Source organism: Anolis sagrei, chromosome 1, assembly GCF_037176765.1.
Source record: "Anolis sagrei isolate rAnoSag1 chromosome 1, rAnoSag1.mat, whole genome shotgun sequence".
NCBI lineage: Eukaryota > Metazoa > Chordata > Lepidosauria > Squamata > Dactyloidae > Anolis > Anolis sagrei.
The window spans coordinates 126260671-126278926 of record NC_090021.1 but is presented as its reverse complement, the minus strand read 5'-3'; the positions used below and the strand labels follow the sequence as shown (position 1 = coordinate 126278926).

At 38.0% G+C, this 18256-nt stretch overlaps 1 protein-coding gene across 1 annotated transcript in view; it reads right to left on the bottom strand.

Annotated features, from left to right (window-relative positions):
* Nucleotides 1-18256, bottom strand: part of FAM83B (family with sequence similarity 83 member B) — a 63558-nt gene that overhangs the window by 37185 nt on the left and 8117 nt on the right. The window contains exon 2 of the mRNA XM_060788133.2: nt 3081-3584. Within this exon, the coding sequence (XP_060644116.2) occupies nt 3081-3524 (444 nt within the window). The 5' untranslated portion in view covers nt 3525-3584. The remainder of the gene's footprint in view (nt 1-3080; nt 3585-18256) is intronic.

Below are 18256 nucleotides of genomic sequence, written 5' to 3'. Positions count from 1 at the left end.
GTATGTACTGTATCTGTAATGCTACTTGTAATGTACACAGAAATCAATACATTTTAAATCAATGGTTCTCAATCTGTGGGTCCCCAGATGTTTTGCCCTTCAACTCCCAGAAATCCTAACAGCTGGTAAACTGGCTGGGATTTCTGGGAGTTGTGGGCCAAAACACCTGGGGACCCACAGGTTGAGAACCATTGTCTAGATGCTATACACTCTAATAGTCTCTCTGCACCTTTATGTATATTAATCCAATACAAATACACCAACACGTTGAAAAGGAGCTAATAAAACTCATGTGAATATTTAATAACCGGCTATGATAAAGTCATATTACGTTGATGAAATGTCAAATTCACATGGTATATTCAATAAATGGAATAATTATTTGCAACAGTAAATAGTTATTAAAGTAGAATTTTACAACATACAGAACAAAAGGCAGGAAACTGGAATGGAACACAATTAAGATGTCAAAGGCACAGATATCAGGATGGTGTGGGATGTGAGCAAAGAATTCACGAGAAAGTGTTTTCTATGACAGAATAAGTATGGTTGTTTAAGAGAGACATGAGAAAATGCAGATGATTTTGGATGAGACAAAAAGTGGATGAGATAAATAAAATGAAGATTTTACGGACAGCTATATTTGGGCACATTTTTAAACTATGTACTTATTTAACACACTCTCTTCTCGTGAATGGAAAAATATGGATGAATATTATGGCATGTGAACATTGCAATAAGAAAATCATACTCGGAACAGTGAAAAAATACCTACAAAGAAGATCAGCTGTTAAAAACTATACGATATAGCTGAACTGGACAAACTCTCTGTTTGGATCAGAGAAAAACCATTGGTAACATGATTGAAAAACTGGGATCCCCTGATTGTCTTTTTGCAGAGAAAAAGAGTGACAGTAGTATGTGATAGTAATAAGATTTATAACTATCACAAAGAAAGGAAGAAGGGATTGTAAATTTTCTTCCTTTTGCTTTTGGGTGTATTTTTTTCTTTTTCAGTGTTTGTTTATTTCTTTTGTGTGTGGTGTGTGTATCTCTTTTTATGGAAGTTTGTGATTTCTATTCTGAAAACAGAGGCTTACAGAGAGAAATGAGTAGGAATATTGCAGCTGCCACCTCAATCACGGAAGAGATAGCTGGCAGCAAAGCTTTTAGAGATTTTGGATTTCCAGGTCACAGGAGCTCAACCTGTTTTTAGGTTTTGCCAGCTTGTTGCCTATTTTGTTTGGCTCATTTACTGAGCCCCATTTACTAAAATACCGACATTTGGCATTTCACTCCCTTCAATAATATTACAACATGACTACACAAGGATGCCCTTTGTCATCATTACTATTCAGCATATGCATAGACACCATGACAAAACAATTTAAGCAATATGAATACATTTTATGGGGTAACGCAACTATGTGAAAGTAAGTTTATGCTAGGTACATCTGATACCATGTTTACATTGAGAAATTCCAAAATATCTAAAACATTTCCAGTGGTCTCTAAAGGACATAGAAATGAAAAAGGCACATTTGTCCATAGGATATTTTGTGACACTATCCTCTAGTAAAACAATGACCATGATGATAACTGCTATCACAAGAATTATAGATCTTGATTTACAACTAAATCCACGCAGTATACTGTTAAACAATATTTCAAGCAAATAGGCATAATCTATTTTAAAAAATGATATCCTACATGTTGACCGTCTTATGTGGTAAATTCCTATAATCAATCAATAAAACTAAAGGAGGTTATGCATAATGCCAATCATGATCTATTCAATCTATTCAATTATTGGTTGAATGGGGTATATCATAGGTTGAATGGGGTATATCATAGGACAAGATATACAGCAAAAGCCATTTTTTACGCACTTTATCAGTACTTTGGATTATTATGACTGGATAGGAGTAAGCAACAGTACCTTGAGTAAGGCTTTGTAATTTTAGCAAGTTACACCCATATTTTACTGCACTTTAGCAAAACAAGCATATGGGTCTTCATATTAGTTCAGATATTTAAAGAAGCCACCATATGGTAAGGAGAAAGATCGGATATAAATTAAATAAATAAAATTGCAAAGCTAAAACTAGATAGACATTGACAGTGCAATTGTCCTATTTATAGAGCTACGTATGAGTAATATTTTGCATGACCAATCTAAATACAGTGACATTTGCTTCTTTTGTATGACGGACCAGTTTGTATGATGAATACAGCCTGCCTACTTCTTCCTGTATTACAATTTATTGCTTTCATCTTCCAACAGTAATCAAATTTATATCCGATCGATTTTGCTGCAGGAGAGGTAAACACATGCTTCCTCCACAGAAATCAAAAGGAGTTACAGGTACAGATTGGGCATCCCTAATGCAGAATGTAAACATCTAAAAGCGTTCATGTGAGTAGTTGAGATAGCGACATCTTTGCATTCTGATGGTTCAGTGTACAGAAACTTTTTTTCATGCACAGAATTATTGGAAGTATTGCATTTAAAATTAACTTGAAGCTATGTATATAAGATGTACAGTATATGAAACATATTTTTTTTATTTAGACATGGGTCCCATCTCCAAGATATGTATGTACATGCAAATACTGGTAATCCAAAATCCAAAACACTTTTGGTCCAAAGTATTTCTGATAAGCGATACACAATCTGTACTTTCATCATTCAGTCAAATAAGCAAATGTGAATCTAATTTGGAGCTGCTGTTATAACATTTGACAGCTGGTATAACATTTCCCCACCATGCTGTGGGGCATCCCACAAACTTCTCCCAAAACATTGTCTACAAAATGAAACTTATTTGGGAGCTCCAACAGAACATAAGATTTGCCCCAATATTTCTTTTGCCCCCCCTCCCCCACCTTCCTGTTACATGTCTGAATCCTTTGTATTTTTCTTTGAAAGAATGCTGGATACAAGCTCATGAGCCTTTTGCACAAATCCTCCTGATGTCTGGAAGCATTTCAAGCAAAATGGTATATAAAATATCCTATAGAATTGTTAGATTGGAATTCCCAATTACATTAAGATGGATATTATTTCCAATTATTTTTACCTTTCTTGCTTCTTTTATCATCTTTCGAATAGTTTCCTTTATTGTGTAGGGTTGTATCCGTGGAGGATGGAAGAGCAACTCAATATTTGTACCACCAGAAATCCCAGGCATCACATAAGGCCAACCCAAGTCAAGATTAGGAGCTTCCACATCTGATTCCATGGGCCAATATGTTCCCGATGAAGAGGCATCATCAACTGTATTGTCAGTAGCATAAATTGTGTTTTGGGGAATTTTCTGAACAGTACTTAGTATATAATTCATCTCATCATCTGCAAGGAACTCTGAACATCTTTCCTTGGCAAGGAATTCTTGATAAGCCTCAGAACCACCTTCAATCAGTGCATCAATGGCCAGCCTGTAACACTCCTTGTAATGTGGCTCAAGGTAGTTGTCCGATCTGCATTCATCGTGCAAAGACGACAGCAGAGATGAGGTTTCCATTTTCACAGTTCTTTAATGGCCAAGTTTGTCAGATTTCCATTCATGAGCTATGGAATATACCTAAAAAAAAAAAAGATGAATAGCAGTCAAAACATGCAATATATGAGCTGTTTTCAATATTGTTGAGAAATGTCATAAAGCAGAGAAGAAGAAAAATCTGCTGCATTACTAGCTGTTTAATACACGTTCTCAAAGTGCGCTTTGGGGAGCTCTTGGGGCTCTGCAAGAGGTGCTCAAGGGCACCATGGGGCCTCCACCTCCTCTGGGGTTTCTATTATTATTATTATTATTATTATTATTATTATTATTATTAACACAACAAGATTAGTACACAGCAAACAAGATCATTATGCTGGCTGCTGTATATTACTAGTAATATTAATATTAATTATTTCAAAGGTTGCATGGCCATCTATAGGGTGTGCTTTAATTGCGTTTTCCCTGCAAGGCAAAAGGGGGTAGGACCCTGGGGGTCTTCCACTGTCAAGTTTGTGTTTGTCAAAATTGCTCTTCATTTTAAATGTAAAAAAAATTGCACTGTTTTAATTAGTTCACACAAACACTCTCCATCCATTTGCCACTGACCCGGCCCATGCCTGATATACATTATATATAGTATAACATATAATATAAACATTTCTTGGGGCTCCACAAGAAACTTTTGCTTCAAAAAGGGTTCCATGGCTGAAAAAGGTTTGAGAACTCCTGGATAGGCAAAGCTTAAACCAATTCATTCACCTCCACATTTGTAGATTTGAGTTTTGTGGATTTGATTATCTGTGAACTTGATTAAAACATTATCTCTAGGTATATCTAGATTCTCTGCCACAATGGTTAACTTCCAGTTGAGGTTGACCATAGTTATGATGGAAGACCAAAAAGGTGCTATCTCAGTTTTTAAAAACCACAGTTTTTGTATTTACAGTTTTGCATTTTCACAGCTGCCCTCTACCTATAATCACAATGAATGTACTGCATTGTAACCCAGGCATTAAATAAGAATTTCGCCCAGGGAAGAAGTAGAATAATCCCCACATAGCATTTTTATGTCCTTGGTAATCACAACTTTCTATATGTGTATATAATGTACCTTATTTAGCTTACATCGTACATTTTTCTCCCCCCCCCTTTTAAAAACCACACATATGTGTTGTTGCTTTGAGAATGCCACTTACTTAGCCAGTAAAAAGGGAAATCTAAATGCACCAACACACTTCAGTGAGATTAGCCTTCCATTAGTTATGCTGCAAAATCCAGCCTTTCTTTTTTCTTTCTTTCTTTCTCATGGTGGAGTACATTCTGGCTATAAAAAAGATACACACCTCATCTCCAGTTACACCGAACCTGTCTGTGAGTTTATCAACCAGTTTTTCCCATGCTGATCTAATCCACTTTCTGCTTGCATCTTCAATCAACCTACACCACTTCCATGAATAATTAATACACCAACTCTGAAGAATGTTCTTCTCCCACACCTTGAATCAAATACGTAATCAGCAAAGTGATAATAGGTACCCGCCCTGTTCTTGAAAGCAGCAACTTGTATTTGTAGTGTTGCTGGTTTATTGAACAAGCATGGTTTTTTGGCTGTTGTCCAAAGATGAGGCCAGAACTTCAAAGTGGCTGAGTGCTAGGCAAGTGCTTAGATTTTTTTTATTTCTTCATGTGCAGAAAGCAGAGATTCACATTTAAAATTTGCTTTCTTTCAATTAACATTCCAACAACTAACCAATTAAGAAAATATGATTGCTTGGTTGGTTATTAGAATTGCTGTGTATCAACAACAACAAACTACTCTGGGACTTCCAAATTCAGACTGGCAGAGTTTTTGAGCACAATACGCCTGGCCTCATGATCACGTTAAAAAACAAAGTATGGTTCATTGATGTTGCAATCCCAGGCAATGGCAAGATTGAAGAGAAACAACTGGAGGGGCTGACACAAGGATTTAAAGATTGAACTCCAAAGACTCTGGCACAAGCCAGTCAAGGTGATCCTAGTGGTGATCAGCACACTGATACACACACACATACATATATTCTACAGACACCAAATGTTAACCATGGCAATTCTCCAGCTATGAAGGTTAACTTGATCATCTTACTCATCAGAATAGCCAAGATGGAAACTAAGAAGGGTGCCATATAAAGATGAGGCCTATAAAAGTTATATAATTTATGATTTATATATATTGAAAAGCTGATTGGAGACGAGGGAAGTCACAGACGAACAGCTGAGGGATGTGGCTTCCTAGATAATGTTGAACAACTTTCATCAGCCCCAGTCAATATGGATGGTAGCTGAGATGGTGGGCTGGATGTTTAAGAGAATCTGGAGGGCTACTGCTTCTTCATTCTGGTTCAGAACTACATCTAAGCCAGAGATGGCAAACTCATTTTCACTGAAGGCTTTATGGTTGACTTGATAGGGCCATTGAAACCGTAGATGAAGAACCCAGGGATACAGATAATCAACTATAATTATTTTACATAGTGGACTGTGCTCTTAAGTGTTTACCCAATTTGGGTCCCAGATGTCATTGAACAATAGCTCCCATCACTTCTGATTATCTGCCACAAAGAATGGGAATTGTAGCCCAATACCACTTGTTGCTGAGACTGGGGAAAGGTTAAAGGATATTATAAAGTCTGACATTACATTCACAAGCCTTGTATCGAAATTCAAACCTCACTATCCTGACTGAACAGAACAAACTGCAGCCTTCCAGATGTAACTGTATTACAACTCCCATCAGCTGTAGTCATGATTTCTAATAATGAGGAATACAGAGTTGTAGGAGCACATAAAATGACATGGCATGAATCTGGCCTGCGGGCCTTGAGTTTGAGACCTGTGATCTAAGCACAGTGAACGCCTGAATTCTGTACCAGCTGCAAGTTTGCATGATCTCTCAGTGCAAGTGAAGTTGCAGTGTGCGACTTGATGGCACATATACAAATACATTTTGCAGAAATCAAACCTTTTTTCAAAAAGCTAGAAGAAAGGCAGCAATATCAAAAGGAAATTTAGAAAACAGAAACCACATTTTTAGCCAGTATGATAATCTAATGCACTGTGGTGCCAGCCATCATGACCACAATTTTATCTACATTCAGGTTCAATTTGTACACTTGTATGAAATGTCTAACCATAGCCAGGGAGTGCTTAAAAATAATAATGAAACCACAGGATTAGATATCACCAGGCAGGACCTCATTCCTTCACACATTCTCAACAAATGACATCCCCATTTACGCAGATGTGGCAGAGATCCTGTTTTCCGCATCCAATTTCAACCCCAACATCCCACATACCAGGATATATATGCATTTGAATTACTAATTAACTAAACTGGTTCAGGCATATCCCAGTCAACAAAGACTCTGACAAAGAAGCTTCATTTTACAAAGTCTTAATTTGTTTTTGTTTGTTGTTGTTGTTTTGATAGCATTATGACTGGGAGATATGGAGAAACATAGACTTTCAATGTTGGGTTGCAGGAGCATTTCTGAAGTGAGAATTGGATGAAATCTCAATCTGGGAAACAATGGTATTCAACTCAAGCTGATACAGGGAAGGTAAAATAGATGTTCCCAAAATTCCTTACATGAATAGTAATGAAGAGAGAAAAGGGAAGGACATTTATGCTTGCTTTACCAGATTGCCCCAGCAACTTTTTTGAAAATAGATTTGTAACCCTGGACACTGAAATTGAAATCATAAGTTCACGTTGACAAAAGAAAAAGTAATCCCTGGATGCATTTTTGGGAATAAGTCTTTGAATGGTCTCTAGAAGGTTAAAAAATAGATATAAGATTCCCAGTGAGTAGTGATGGAAATCATAGGTAGTGGGTTCACAGGCGAGAGGAAGGAAGGAAAGGATTTGTTGCAATGTACCTGTTTTGCTAGTTAATGTAATTTTTGCTTTTGCTTGTGTCTTGCATACAATAACATTAAAAATTTGAACACACACACAAATTTAACGCAAAGTTTATTTGACTTGTTTCATTCAATATACATATACAGTTAATTTTGATATTTTTTTAAAAAAAATGGGAACACGTGTACAAATATATCTCTTTTTGTGGTACACAAATGTATCCCTAACCTTTCCATGTTATTTCTACTTCCTGTGCAAATTTAGTAAAGTAATGCCCAGGAACACATTTATTCTGTTAATTGAGGTGTGCTTATATGGAATACCAATCTCGCTTCTACTGTTCAGATGTTAAATCCACAACACCTGGCAGTAGTGCAACATCAGCTCAACCTATAACAGATCCCTCTACTATAGGGAATAGTCCAACTCAGGCTTATTCAAAAGTGCACCATTTAGTATACTGGGTCTTGAATCCAGACAAGACAGAGCTGCTTCTGGTCAGTCAAAAGGGAGATCAAAGAATAGAGAATCCTCCTATGTTGGTTGAATTTAGACTGCCCTTAAAATTGCAAAGCCACTTAAGTGTTTTTCTGGCATCGATCCTAAATCTTGACGTCCAGGTTTCAGAAGTGACCAGGAATGCATTTGAACACCTAAAACTTGTGTGTCAGCTGCACCCATTTCTTGAGATATCAAATCTAGCTATGAAGACTTATTTACATCCTGTTTGGACTTACTTACTTAGGTGATTCTCCTTGTCCGAGTATGATAGCCTCCCAAGTGTAGTGTCTTGGCAATGGGTACATAGGTGACAGTGGAGCCCTAGTCTTGATCCACATGTTCTTCCACAGTGAGGGCATTGATTCACAGGTGGAAGACAGTCCCAGTCAGGGTTGGTTTGATGAGCCTTTCTCTTGGCACATTTCTCCCTTTTGCCCTCCATTTGTGCCTCTTTAAATTCCACAGCACTGCTGGTCACAGCTGACCTCCAGTTAAAGCACTCAAGGGCCAGAGCTTTCCAATTCTCAGCATCTATGCCACAGTTTTTAAGGTTAGCTTTAAAATCATCTTTAAATCTCTTTTCCTATCCACCAACATTCCGTTTTCCAACATTCTTGAGTTGGGAGTATAGTCACTGCTTTGGAAGATGGTGATCAGGCATTCGGACAATGTGGGCAGTCCAGTGGAGTTGATGGAGCAGGAACATTGCTTCAGTGTTGATGGTCTTTGCTTCTTCCAGCACACTGATATTTGTCCACCTGTCTTCCCAAGATATCTGCAGGATTTTTTGGAGGCAACACTGATGGAATCGTTCCAGGAGTTGAGTGTGACGTCTGTAGACAGTCCACGTTTCGCAGGCATATAACAGAGTTGGGAGGACAATGACTTTATAAACAAGCACCTTGGTCTCCCTACAGATGTCCCAATCCACAAACACTCTCTGCTTCATTCAGAAAAATGCTGCACTCACAGAGCTCAGGTGGTGTTGTATTTCAGTGTCAATGTTGACTTTTGTGGAGAGGTGCTGTGACTTGATTCTCACAAGAGCCATGACAGGCGTTGATGACTGTGGACAAACGGCAGGTTAATCCAATTCACGATGGTCATCAAGATCATCCCCAAACGCAGACTCCAAAGAAGAAAGATAAGGCGCAAAATTAACACCAAAGTCCTTCAAGAGCCCGCCAAACAAGCCCTTCTCGAAACAACACTCAAGGATCATCTACCCATAGAACACCCTGAAAATGTTGAGGAACACTGGATCAAACTGAAGACCTCCTTCATCACACCCTGCAAAGAAACCATTGGATACTAAACTAAGAAACATCAAGACTGGTTTAATGAAATTGACAAAGAGATTCAACAGTTAATTGAGAAGGAAAGGAAAGGAAAGTCTTCCAAACATGGCAGAGACACCAACTGCACTGCTAAGAAAAAGATCTATGCCAGTGAAAAAGCTGAGGTCCAAAGAAGGAGCAGAGAACTCAAAACACCTGGACAAAAAAGGATGAAAAAATCCAACACTTTGCAGATACCCATGATGCTCAGGGATTTTTTAAAGCCACAAAGGTAATCTATGCACCAAGAAATCATGGCATACACCCTCTATGCTCATCAGATGGAACCAAACTCCTGAAGGACCAAAATCAATTGCGCTACGTTGGAAAGAGCACTACCAAAACCTGAATCACAACCCCAACATAGCCGAAGAGGTTCTCTCACAAATCCCGCAACAACAAACCAAGGATGAGCTTGAACTACCCAGTTTGGAGTTAGTCAGCAATGCCATCAGCCAACAAAAAAAAAAATAATAACAAAGCCAGTGGACCTGATGCCATTCCTGCTGAAATCTTTAAAGTGGGAGGACGTAAGCTGACACAACAACTCCACGAGCTCATTGAAAAAGTGTGGGTGACCAAAAAAAATAATCCCAGGAGACTTCAAGGATGCCACCATCATTACCCTTTTTCAAAAAAGGGAAAAAACAGACTGTGAAAACTATCGAAGTATGTCCCTTCTAACCTCTGCTGGGAAAATCCTCGCAAGAATCCTTGCAAACCACCTTCTACCTGCGTCAGAAGACATCCTCCCAGAATGGCTTCTGCCCATCCAGAGGAAAAATGGACATGATCTTCAGTGCACGGCAGCTCCAAGAAAAATGCAGGGAACAAAATAAACCACTGTACATGGCATTCATTTGACACAGTGAATCAAAGTGCTCTCTTGACCATCTCAAAAAAAAAAACTGGATGACCTGATAAATTTGTAAACATTCTGTGGCTCCTTCACAATGACATGATGGCAACAGCAGTGGCTCCCAAAGTGACCCATTTAAGGTGGAATCAGGTGTCAAACAGGGATGTGTTATTGTCCCAACCTTATTTTCCATCTTCATCGCTATGATACTTCATCTTGTTGACGGGAAGCTTCCCCCCTGAATGGAAATCACCTATCAGACAAATGACAAGCTATTTAACCTCAGGAGACTGAAAGCCAAAACCAAGGTCACAACAACATTTGTTATAGAACTCCAATATGCTGATGACAACATAGTCTGTGCCCACTCAGAAGAAGACCTACAAGCCACTATAAACACCTTTGCAGAAGCATACGAGAAGCTCAGCCTGTCATTGAACATCAAGGAAACCAAAGTACTCTTCCAGTAGTCACCAGCCAATCCCTCTCCAATGCCAGAAATACAGCTTAATGGTGTAACATTAGAAAATATTGACCATTTCCGCTACCTTGGCAGCCTATTTGGACTATTCCAATGCAGTCTACATGGTGTTTCCTTTGGAAACTATTCAGAAACTTCAGCAAGTTCAAAATGCCACACTCAGAATGCTGACCTAAGGAGAATATAACTCTCTCGTTAAAACAACTGTGTCATTTCCATGCACAATTCAAAATGCAGTTCATGACCTAATAATACCTACATGGTTTAAATGCAGATTATCTGAAATACTGTATCTCACTGTACAAAGATCAGGGCTCTAAGATCTAAGAATGCTTGCCTTTGGATCCACTTCCATCACAGTCTCGCTCGGCGAGGACGGGAGAGAAAACTTTCTCAGTGGCTACTCTCATGTATGAAACGCTTTTCCACGGGAGGCTAAACTGGCCCCCTTCCTGCTTTCCAGCATTCAGAAACCTTTTTGTTTTAGAACATTTATTATTGTGCAAGCAGGAGACCTTTTTATAGGAATGAATGATTTATCTTTTTAATTTATGTATATGTTTTAGGCTGGAGTTAAAGAAATATTAAAAACCTTAGATATGCAGATGATGCCACTTTGATGGCTGAAAGTGAGGAGGAGCTGGGGAGCCCTCTAACCTAGATGAAAGAAGAAAGTGCAAAAGCTGGGTTGCAATTAGACATAAAAACCCCCTATATTATGGCACCAGATTGATTGATAACTGGGAAATAGAGGGAGAAAACATGGAGGCAGTGGCAGTCTTTGTATTTCTAGGCTCAAAGAATACTGCAGATGCAGACTGCAGCCAGGAAATCGGAAGACATTTACTTCTTGGGAGGAGAGCAATGACTAATCTCGATAAAATAGTGAAGAGTAGAGACATCACACTGGCAATGAAGATCCGCACAGTTAAAGCAATGGTATAATTCCCCATAGTAACCTACAGATGTGAGAGCTGGTTCATAGGGAAGGCTGAGCGAAGGAAGATAGATGCTTTTGAACTGTGGTGTTGGAGGAAAGTTCTGAGAGTGCCTTGGACCGCCAGAAGATCCAACCAGTCCATACTTCAGGAAATAAAGCCCGACTGCTCATTGGAGGGAAGGATAGTAAGAGTCCAAAATGAAGTACTTTGGCCACATCATGAGAAGACAGGAAAGTTTAGAAAAGACAATTGTGCTGGGGGAAATGGAAGGAAAAAGGAAGAGGGGCCGACCAAGGGCAAGATGGATGGATAGCATCCTTGAAGTGACTTTTTTGACTTTGAAGGAACTGGGGGTGGTGACGGCCAACAAGAAGCTCTGGTGTGGGCTGGTCCATGAGGTCACAAAGAGTTGGAAGCGACTGAGCGAATAAACAACAACAACATGTTTTAAATGATTTTATACTGTTTTATGTGGTGATTTAATTTTTTTTAAAAAAAAACTTGTAGGGGTTTTGTAGTTGACACTGTCTGAGACTTGTCTTGGGTCCCATTCTGGGAGAAAGGTGGCATATATGTGAAATATATGATATAGAAATAGCACATTCCACTCCTGAAGAGGAGGAGGAGGAGGAGGAAAAGCTAGAGATTATTATCATCATTCATTATCCCTATTATATGTGCTTTGAAGTCAGGAAAAAGAGAAGTGCAACTGCTATCTTCTACTTTAGTAATGACAGCCTTGAAAGAAATAATAGTTATTCTTTTACTTAAAATATCTTACCAATGTGGTGATTCAGTGGTTAAAGATAGCGTGGTATATAGTGGTTAGAGCATAGAACTAGATAAATCTACATTTGAATCTTTGTTCTGCCACAAATCTTAGTCTGTGATCTTGAGGTCATCACAGATTCTCAACTTAAGCTACCTGTTTGGATAGTTATTATCATATATGGAATAATCACCATATATGCCACTAGCTCCTTGAATACAGGAACTGTAAAGACTATGATTTCTCATAGTCTCAGATACAAAATGACACAAAACGTGTGAGAATCACACGTCCGCCTAAATATTTTTGTACTATTTTTGTGTGGTAGAGATATACATAGTATAAGTTGTAACGGAATGATAAGAAATATGCTTAAAGATGTATTTGATTATTTTTACTGTTAGATTGTATATAATATGACAAATTCTTCTATCTAAGATGTTGTAAAAAGAGGGAAGAATGTATGCTTATACATGTTGTTTGATAAATGTATAATAAAAAATTTAAAATGAAAAATAATAATAATAAATAAATAAATAAATATTTTTGTACTGTAACTCCCAACGTTGATCTCCAATTTGATGACAGGGACAGCCGAGAGTTGCAAACCAATACATGAAGGTCTGCATGATTTTCTATCCTGTATGAGCCATGATTTAAAATTTAAGGTGTGTATTTTAGTTAGTTTTATGGTTCCACAGAAACAACTTCAAATTCAAAAGAAAGATACAAATCAAATGAAATCAAGGGGATCCTTGATATTTTCTCTAGCTTGGTTCCTGACACTATAATCCTAGCCCAAGTGCAGGAGGAAGATTACACAGACTCCTGCATAAACTGACTTCTGGGATATCTTTAGAAGCAATGTAAAAATTCCCATCTTGTTATTTTGTTATCTGGCATATTTGTGATATGAATATTAATACAGAATAAAAAAGACAGCCTATTAACTCCATTGTGTGCTACTTATATGTGCAACTAAGACAGCAAACATAAACATCTGGTGAAAGCTGATATCTGGGAAAAATAATTACACATCCAATATGAAAGTGGTTTTTCAGGCAAACTAAATTCAATAATTTCAGTAAAGATGATGATTATTTATATGAGGAACATAAAGTAGGAACTGAACAAAATCAAACCAATTTGAATTACCCAGAGTCGGTCACAGTTATTTCTAAAGCATTCATTAGTATTGGCTTCAAAATGCCAATATGAAAAGAAAATTACAGTTCCACTTTATTTGATTTTCAGCCCTTCAGCTACACTGGAATTCACCTTAATATATTACATTGAATTTAATATTACTTAAACATTTTAAAGTAAATTTGTCACATCTTTCCAGACAATGGGGCGGACATCCTCAATTTAATTTCAAATGTACAGTGGCTAGCATGTAAAGCTTACCTCATACTCTGACAAACTGACTAGATTTTTGAACCAGCCTAAAGTTGGTCCTTTTTTCCAGTTCCTTATTTCCCTAAATTTTGAAACATAACTTAATCATATAGATTAAAAACATGAGACCTAAATGTTCCTTCTCTAATGCTATCCCTAACCCTAACCAACCCCACACCAACACCAACCCCAACCCCCTACTCCTAATACCCTAACCCTAACCTGGATTAGATGGCAGTGTGGACTCAGATAATCTATTTCAAAGCAGATATTGTGGATTATCTGCCTTGATATTCTGGGTTATATGGCTGTGTGGAAGGGCACTAGATCATTGCATTAATCTCCCAGGCCAGGAAAATAATGACTGAAGTTTTACAACAATAATATCTACCTTATCTGGAATGAGGACTGCTAGAACTTTAAGCTGCTTTCAGAAAAAGGAAGAAGCACTAAAGACCACATTGCAAACATACGTTGCAAAAGAGAGCCCATCAAAAAAATTCTGAAGAAAATCCATCTGTGCTGTATTGATTGCACCAAAGCTTTCATTTTTTTTTTGGTAGTTCATGGAAAACTAAGGATTTACTTAACTCAATGGATGCCACAACATTTGACTGCCTTGGTGTATAATCTATACATAAAATAAGGGTCTGCTATATTAGGACAGAAGTTCTTTCTGGAAGAAAAACATTAATGCAAAACTGATAGGGAAAGGGAAAGGAAGCTTTTTAACTGACAAGAGGGTTGGGAAAGGTTGTAGCTCACTTTATATGTTTAATTTATACACTGAACAGAGAAAACTAAATTAGACTCAAAGGAATGAGGTATGAAATTTGGATGATGGAACATCAACAATTTAAGACAGCCAGATAACACCATGCTAGAAGTAGAAAACAGGCCAAAGTTTGAACAATTATTAAGAAAACTCAAGGAAGAAAGTTCAAAATCAGGATTGCAACTAAATACAAAAAGAACAAGAGAATGGCAACTGATGATGTGCATAACTTTAAAATAGATAGTGAAGGCATAAAAATAGCCAAAGACTTTCTATTCCTCGACTCAGTGGAAAGTGGAATGTTGTAGTCAAGAAATCAGAGGACGAGAACTTGGAAGAGCAGCTGTGAAGAATCTAGATAATATATATTCTTCTCAAGTGTAAAGATCTATCATGGAATGTTACACTTCAAATTGTCCATACTAGTATTTTCAGTTTCTGCATATGGTAATCATTGAATAGTGAAGTGAAGAAAAATAGAATAGCAAAAACAGAGACTGAAAACAAATAAGTTCACTTGAAATGTGCTGGAGAAGAGTTCTATGGATGCCATGGACTACTAAAATGACTAATAATGGTCCTTAGAGCAAGTCAAGACTTACGTCGAGCCAGTTGGTACTGGGTCACTTTGAAAGTTTTGTGGCTTTTCACCTTTTTGTCTTTATGGTTCATTGCACTGACAGATTGAGATGTTCTATAGAATTTCGTTTCTAGCACTGCCCTTTATTGTATTACCCTACCTTGCTTTGTACCGTGCAGCCATCAATGTAGTTCAATTTGCTCTTCATGCTTCCCCACCCTTCATGAATATACTGAGTTTCAAACCGTGGGTGTGAAGCCTGGGAGTTTGGCAAAGGAGCTCTGTCAGTCCCAGTCAATTATCCTGGCTGCTTGTTCGTGCAAGAAATAGTACGTTAGGTAGAAATATAAGTTTATCTTCTCCTTTGACTGTTTGTTTATTGTAAAACGGCCAGGAGGCATAGGTTTATGGATTTACGATTTCTTCTATTTCTCCTTGTGGTTCTTCTTTTTAATAAAAGAGACTTTCAGCTCGTTGTTCCTTTACCGCATTTATTATGACATAAATATGTACTCACATTATCTTTGGATTATGGGGCCAAATATATCAGAAAGTAGTTGTTGCTTAAATAAGCACATTTCCAGAAAGTCCTGTAGAAACTTTGCAGGAGTTGCAAAATGGGATAATATGAACACGTCACTTGATCCTAAAGTTGCCAGAGTAAAAAATGTAGAGGATGCCTCTACTTGTAATGGTTATGTAGGAGAGGGAATCCAAGCAGATATGGCTTGTTGCATGACAAATGTCACTTTCTGAAATGTTCTCATCCAATTTTTGCTCTGGCAACCCTAACACTGGAACACAAAACATTCCTTTTTGCCCAGCTGAGTAGAACTGTGGAATATGGAAGGATATGGTCATTGAACTCACATGGAGGAGATGAATATGCACATTTAGATACAGAAAATTATAAGAAATAACAATGAATGATACTTCAAGCTGTTTAAAGAATTTAGGAAGAACTTCCTGATGGCAAAAGTTGTTTGCCAATCAGATATACTGCCTGGGAGTGTGGTAGAGTCTCTTTCTCTGGTAGTTTTTACATAGAAGAAAGGATGGCCATCTGTCGGGAGTGTTTTGAATATATTTTCCTACATGGCAAGAAGTTGGGTTGGATGGACATTGTCATCTTTTCCAACTCCACGATTATATGAAAGGGTGATCTCACACTAAACTGGACTAGATCCAGACTTAGTCATGCAAGAGCAGACACCTCCCCACCAAACTCAATACGACATGTTAGTTGCGAGTAATCTAATCCTCAATTTATTCTGCTGCTCTCCTTCAAAGCATGACTAAGCTTGAATACATCCCATTATAAAATTACTAGGACTACTCTTAAAAACAAAGCCAAAATCAGTGCATCTTAGTGGGAAGTGGGAAGTTTCTCCCATAGCAACTGAATTTCTTGGCAGTGATACACCAAACTGTACCTGAGAGATAAACACCTGTATGGCCACAATTACCTTTTTGTCCCAGTGCAAATAAAGCAAAAAACCTCAGAGGTGTCTAAACCTGTCATCAGAATATCCTAGTACTAGGACAGATAGCAGCAGAATTCAAATGTTAATCTTTTTTAGAATCCTACTGCTAAATCCAATCTGTCCTAGTACTAGGATATTTTCATGTAATATCCAGTGCAATTTTCTGAATCAGCACCCCAAATAATCCCTGGAATAGACTGAAAAACCAAGGCACCAAGAAAAAAAATCTATATTCTATCATTATTACAGAACACCAGTTAAATCAACCGCAACTAAAAGTTCTGTTTCCTTCCTTACTTTTTTACCAATTTCTTCAGAAAAGCAAAGTGGGGTGGAAACTGTGTTTGCAATGTATGAAGTTACTTTTTCTCCTTTCAAAACTGTTTTGACTATGTTGATGAACAGTATTTTCTTTTCTTTTTTAATTTTCTAAAACTGTACTGACAGCAATTAATTGTTCTAGTTTCAGAACATAGACAGTTAATGTTTTTTTAGGGCATAAGCCACCATCCACAAGTAGAATAAACTTAAGTCTATTGAAAACAAAAGTTAGAGCTCTGGGTAAACTTGAAGACAATTGTGCAGTAAGGCTCCCATTCTATACATTATCTTACTATCTCACTTGAAGCTTAAACCAAAAGGAATCTACCACAAGAAGAAGAATACAACTAAGGCAAGGAAGAAGGAATCCATGGGGGATGAATTACTGCTTTCCTTGGCTAGGCTCATGCCCCTTATCTTTTAGACACTTCAAAGCTTTAACTGTAATGGCCCAATGCCATGGAATCCTAGGAGCTGCAGTTTGGTGAAGCACTCATACTCTTTGGGAAAGTAGGCTGAAGTATGCTAAAGACCTTGTAAAGTAACAACTTCCAAGATTCTGTAGCGCAGAGCCATGGACAGCTAAAGTGGTGTCAAACTGAATTAAATCTACAGCATAGAAGCACCTTACAATTCACAGCAGTCCTACAACTCACAGCAGTCCTGAGAGGCATTGCAATTCAACAAGTAGAAATCTTTTTGTCATTAATGTTGTCAGAGTATCAATGTCTTGCTCTACAAGGATACTTCTGGAAGTGCAAAAGTAAACGTGCTATATCCAGAGCATTTCGGTTACCCATTTACTGATAATAAGGCTTCATCCCCCGGTCGCGGAATGGGTTAAACCTTTGTGTCAGCAGGACTGCTGACCAAAAGGTCAATGGTTCAAATCCAGGGAGTGGGGTGAGCTTCCATGTGTCAGCTCCAGCTTCTCATGTGGGGCTATGAGAGAAGCCTCCCACAAGATGGTAAAACATCCAGGCATCCGCTGGGCAACATCCTTGCAGATGGCCAATTCTCTCACACCAGAAGCAACTTGCAGTTTCTCAAGTCGCTACTGACATTTTAAAAAATCCTGAAAAGCAACCTACCAATAATGGAGAATGTGTTCTGAGTTCATATGAATGGACTAAAGCTGTTGTCTTAAACATACCAGTATTCAGCAAAATATGTGTTGTTGTTGTTGTTGTTGTTGTTGTTATTGTTGTGCCCCTTCAAAGCATTGTTGACTTATGGCAACCCTATCATAGGGCTTTCTTGTTCAGAGGTGTGTTCGCCCTTTGTCTCTGTCTGAGGCTGAAGGAGGCAAAGTAGCTGACTTGCCTAAGGTCACCAAGTGAGTTTCCATGGCTCAGTGGGAATTTGAACCTGGGTTTCCAGAGTCATAATCCAATGTTCAAACCACT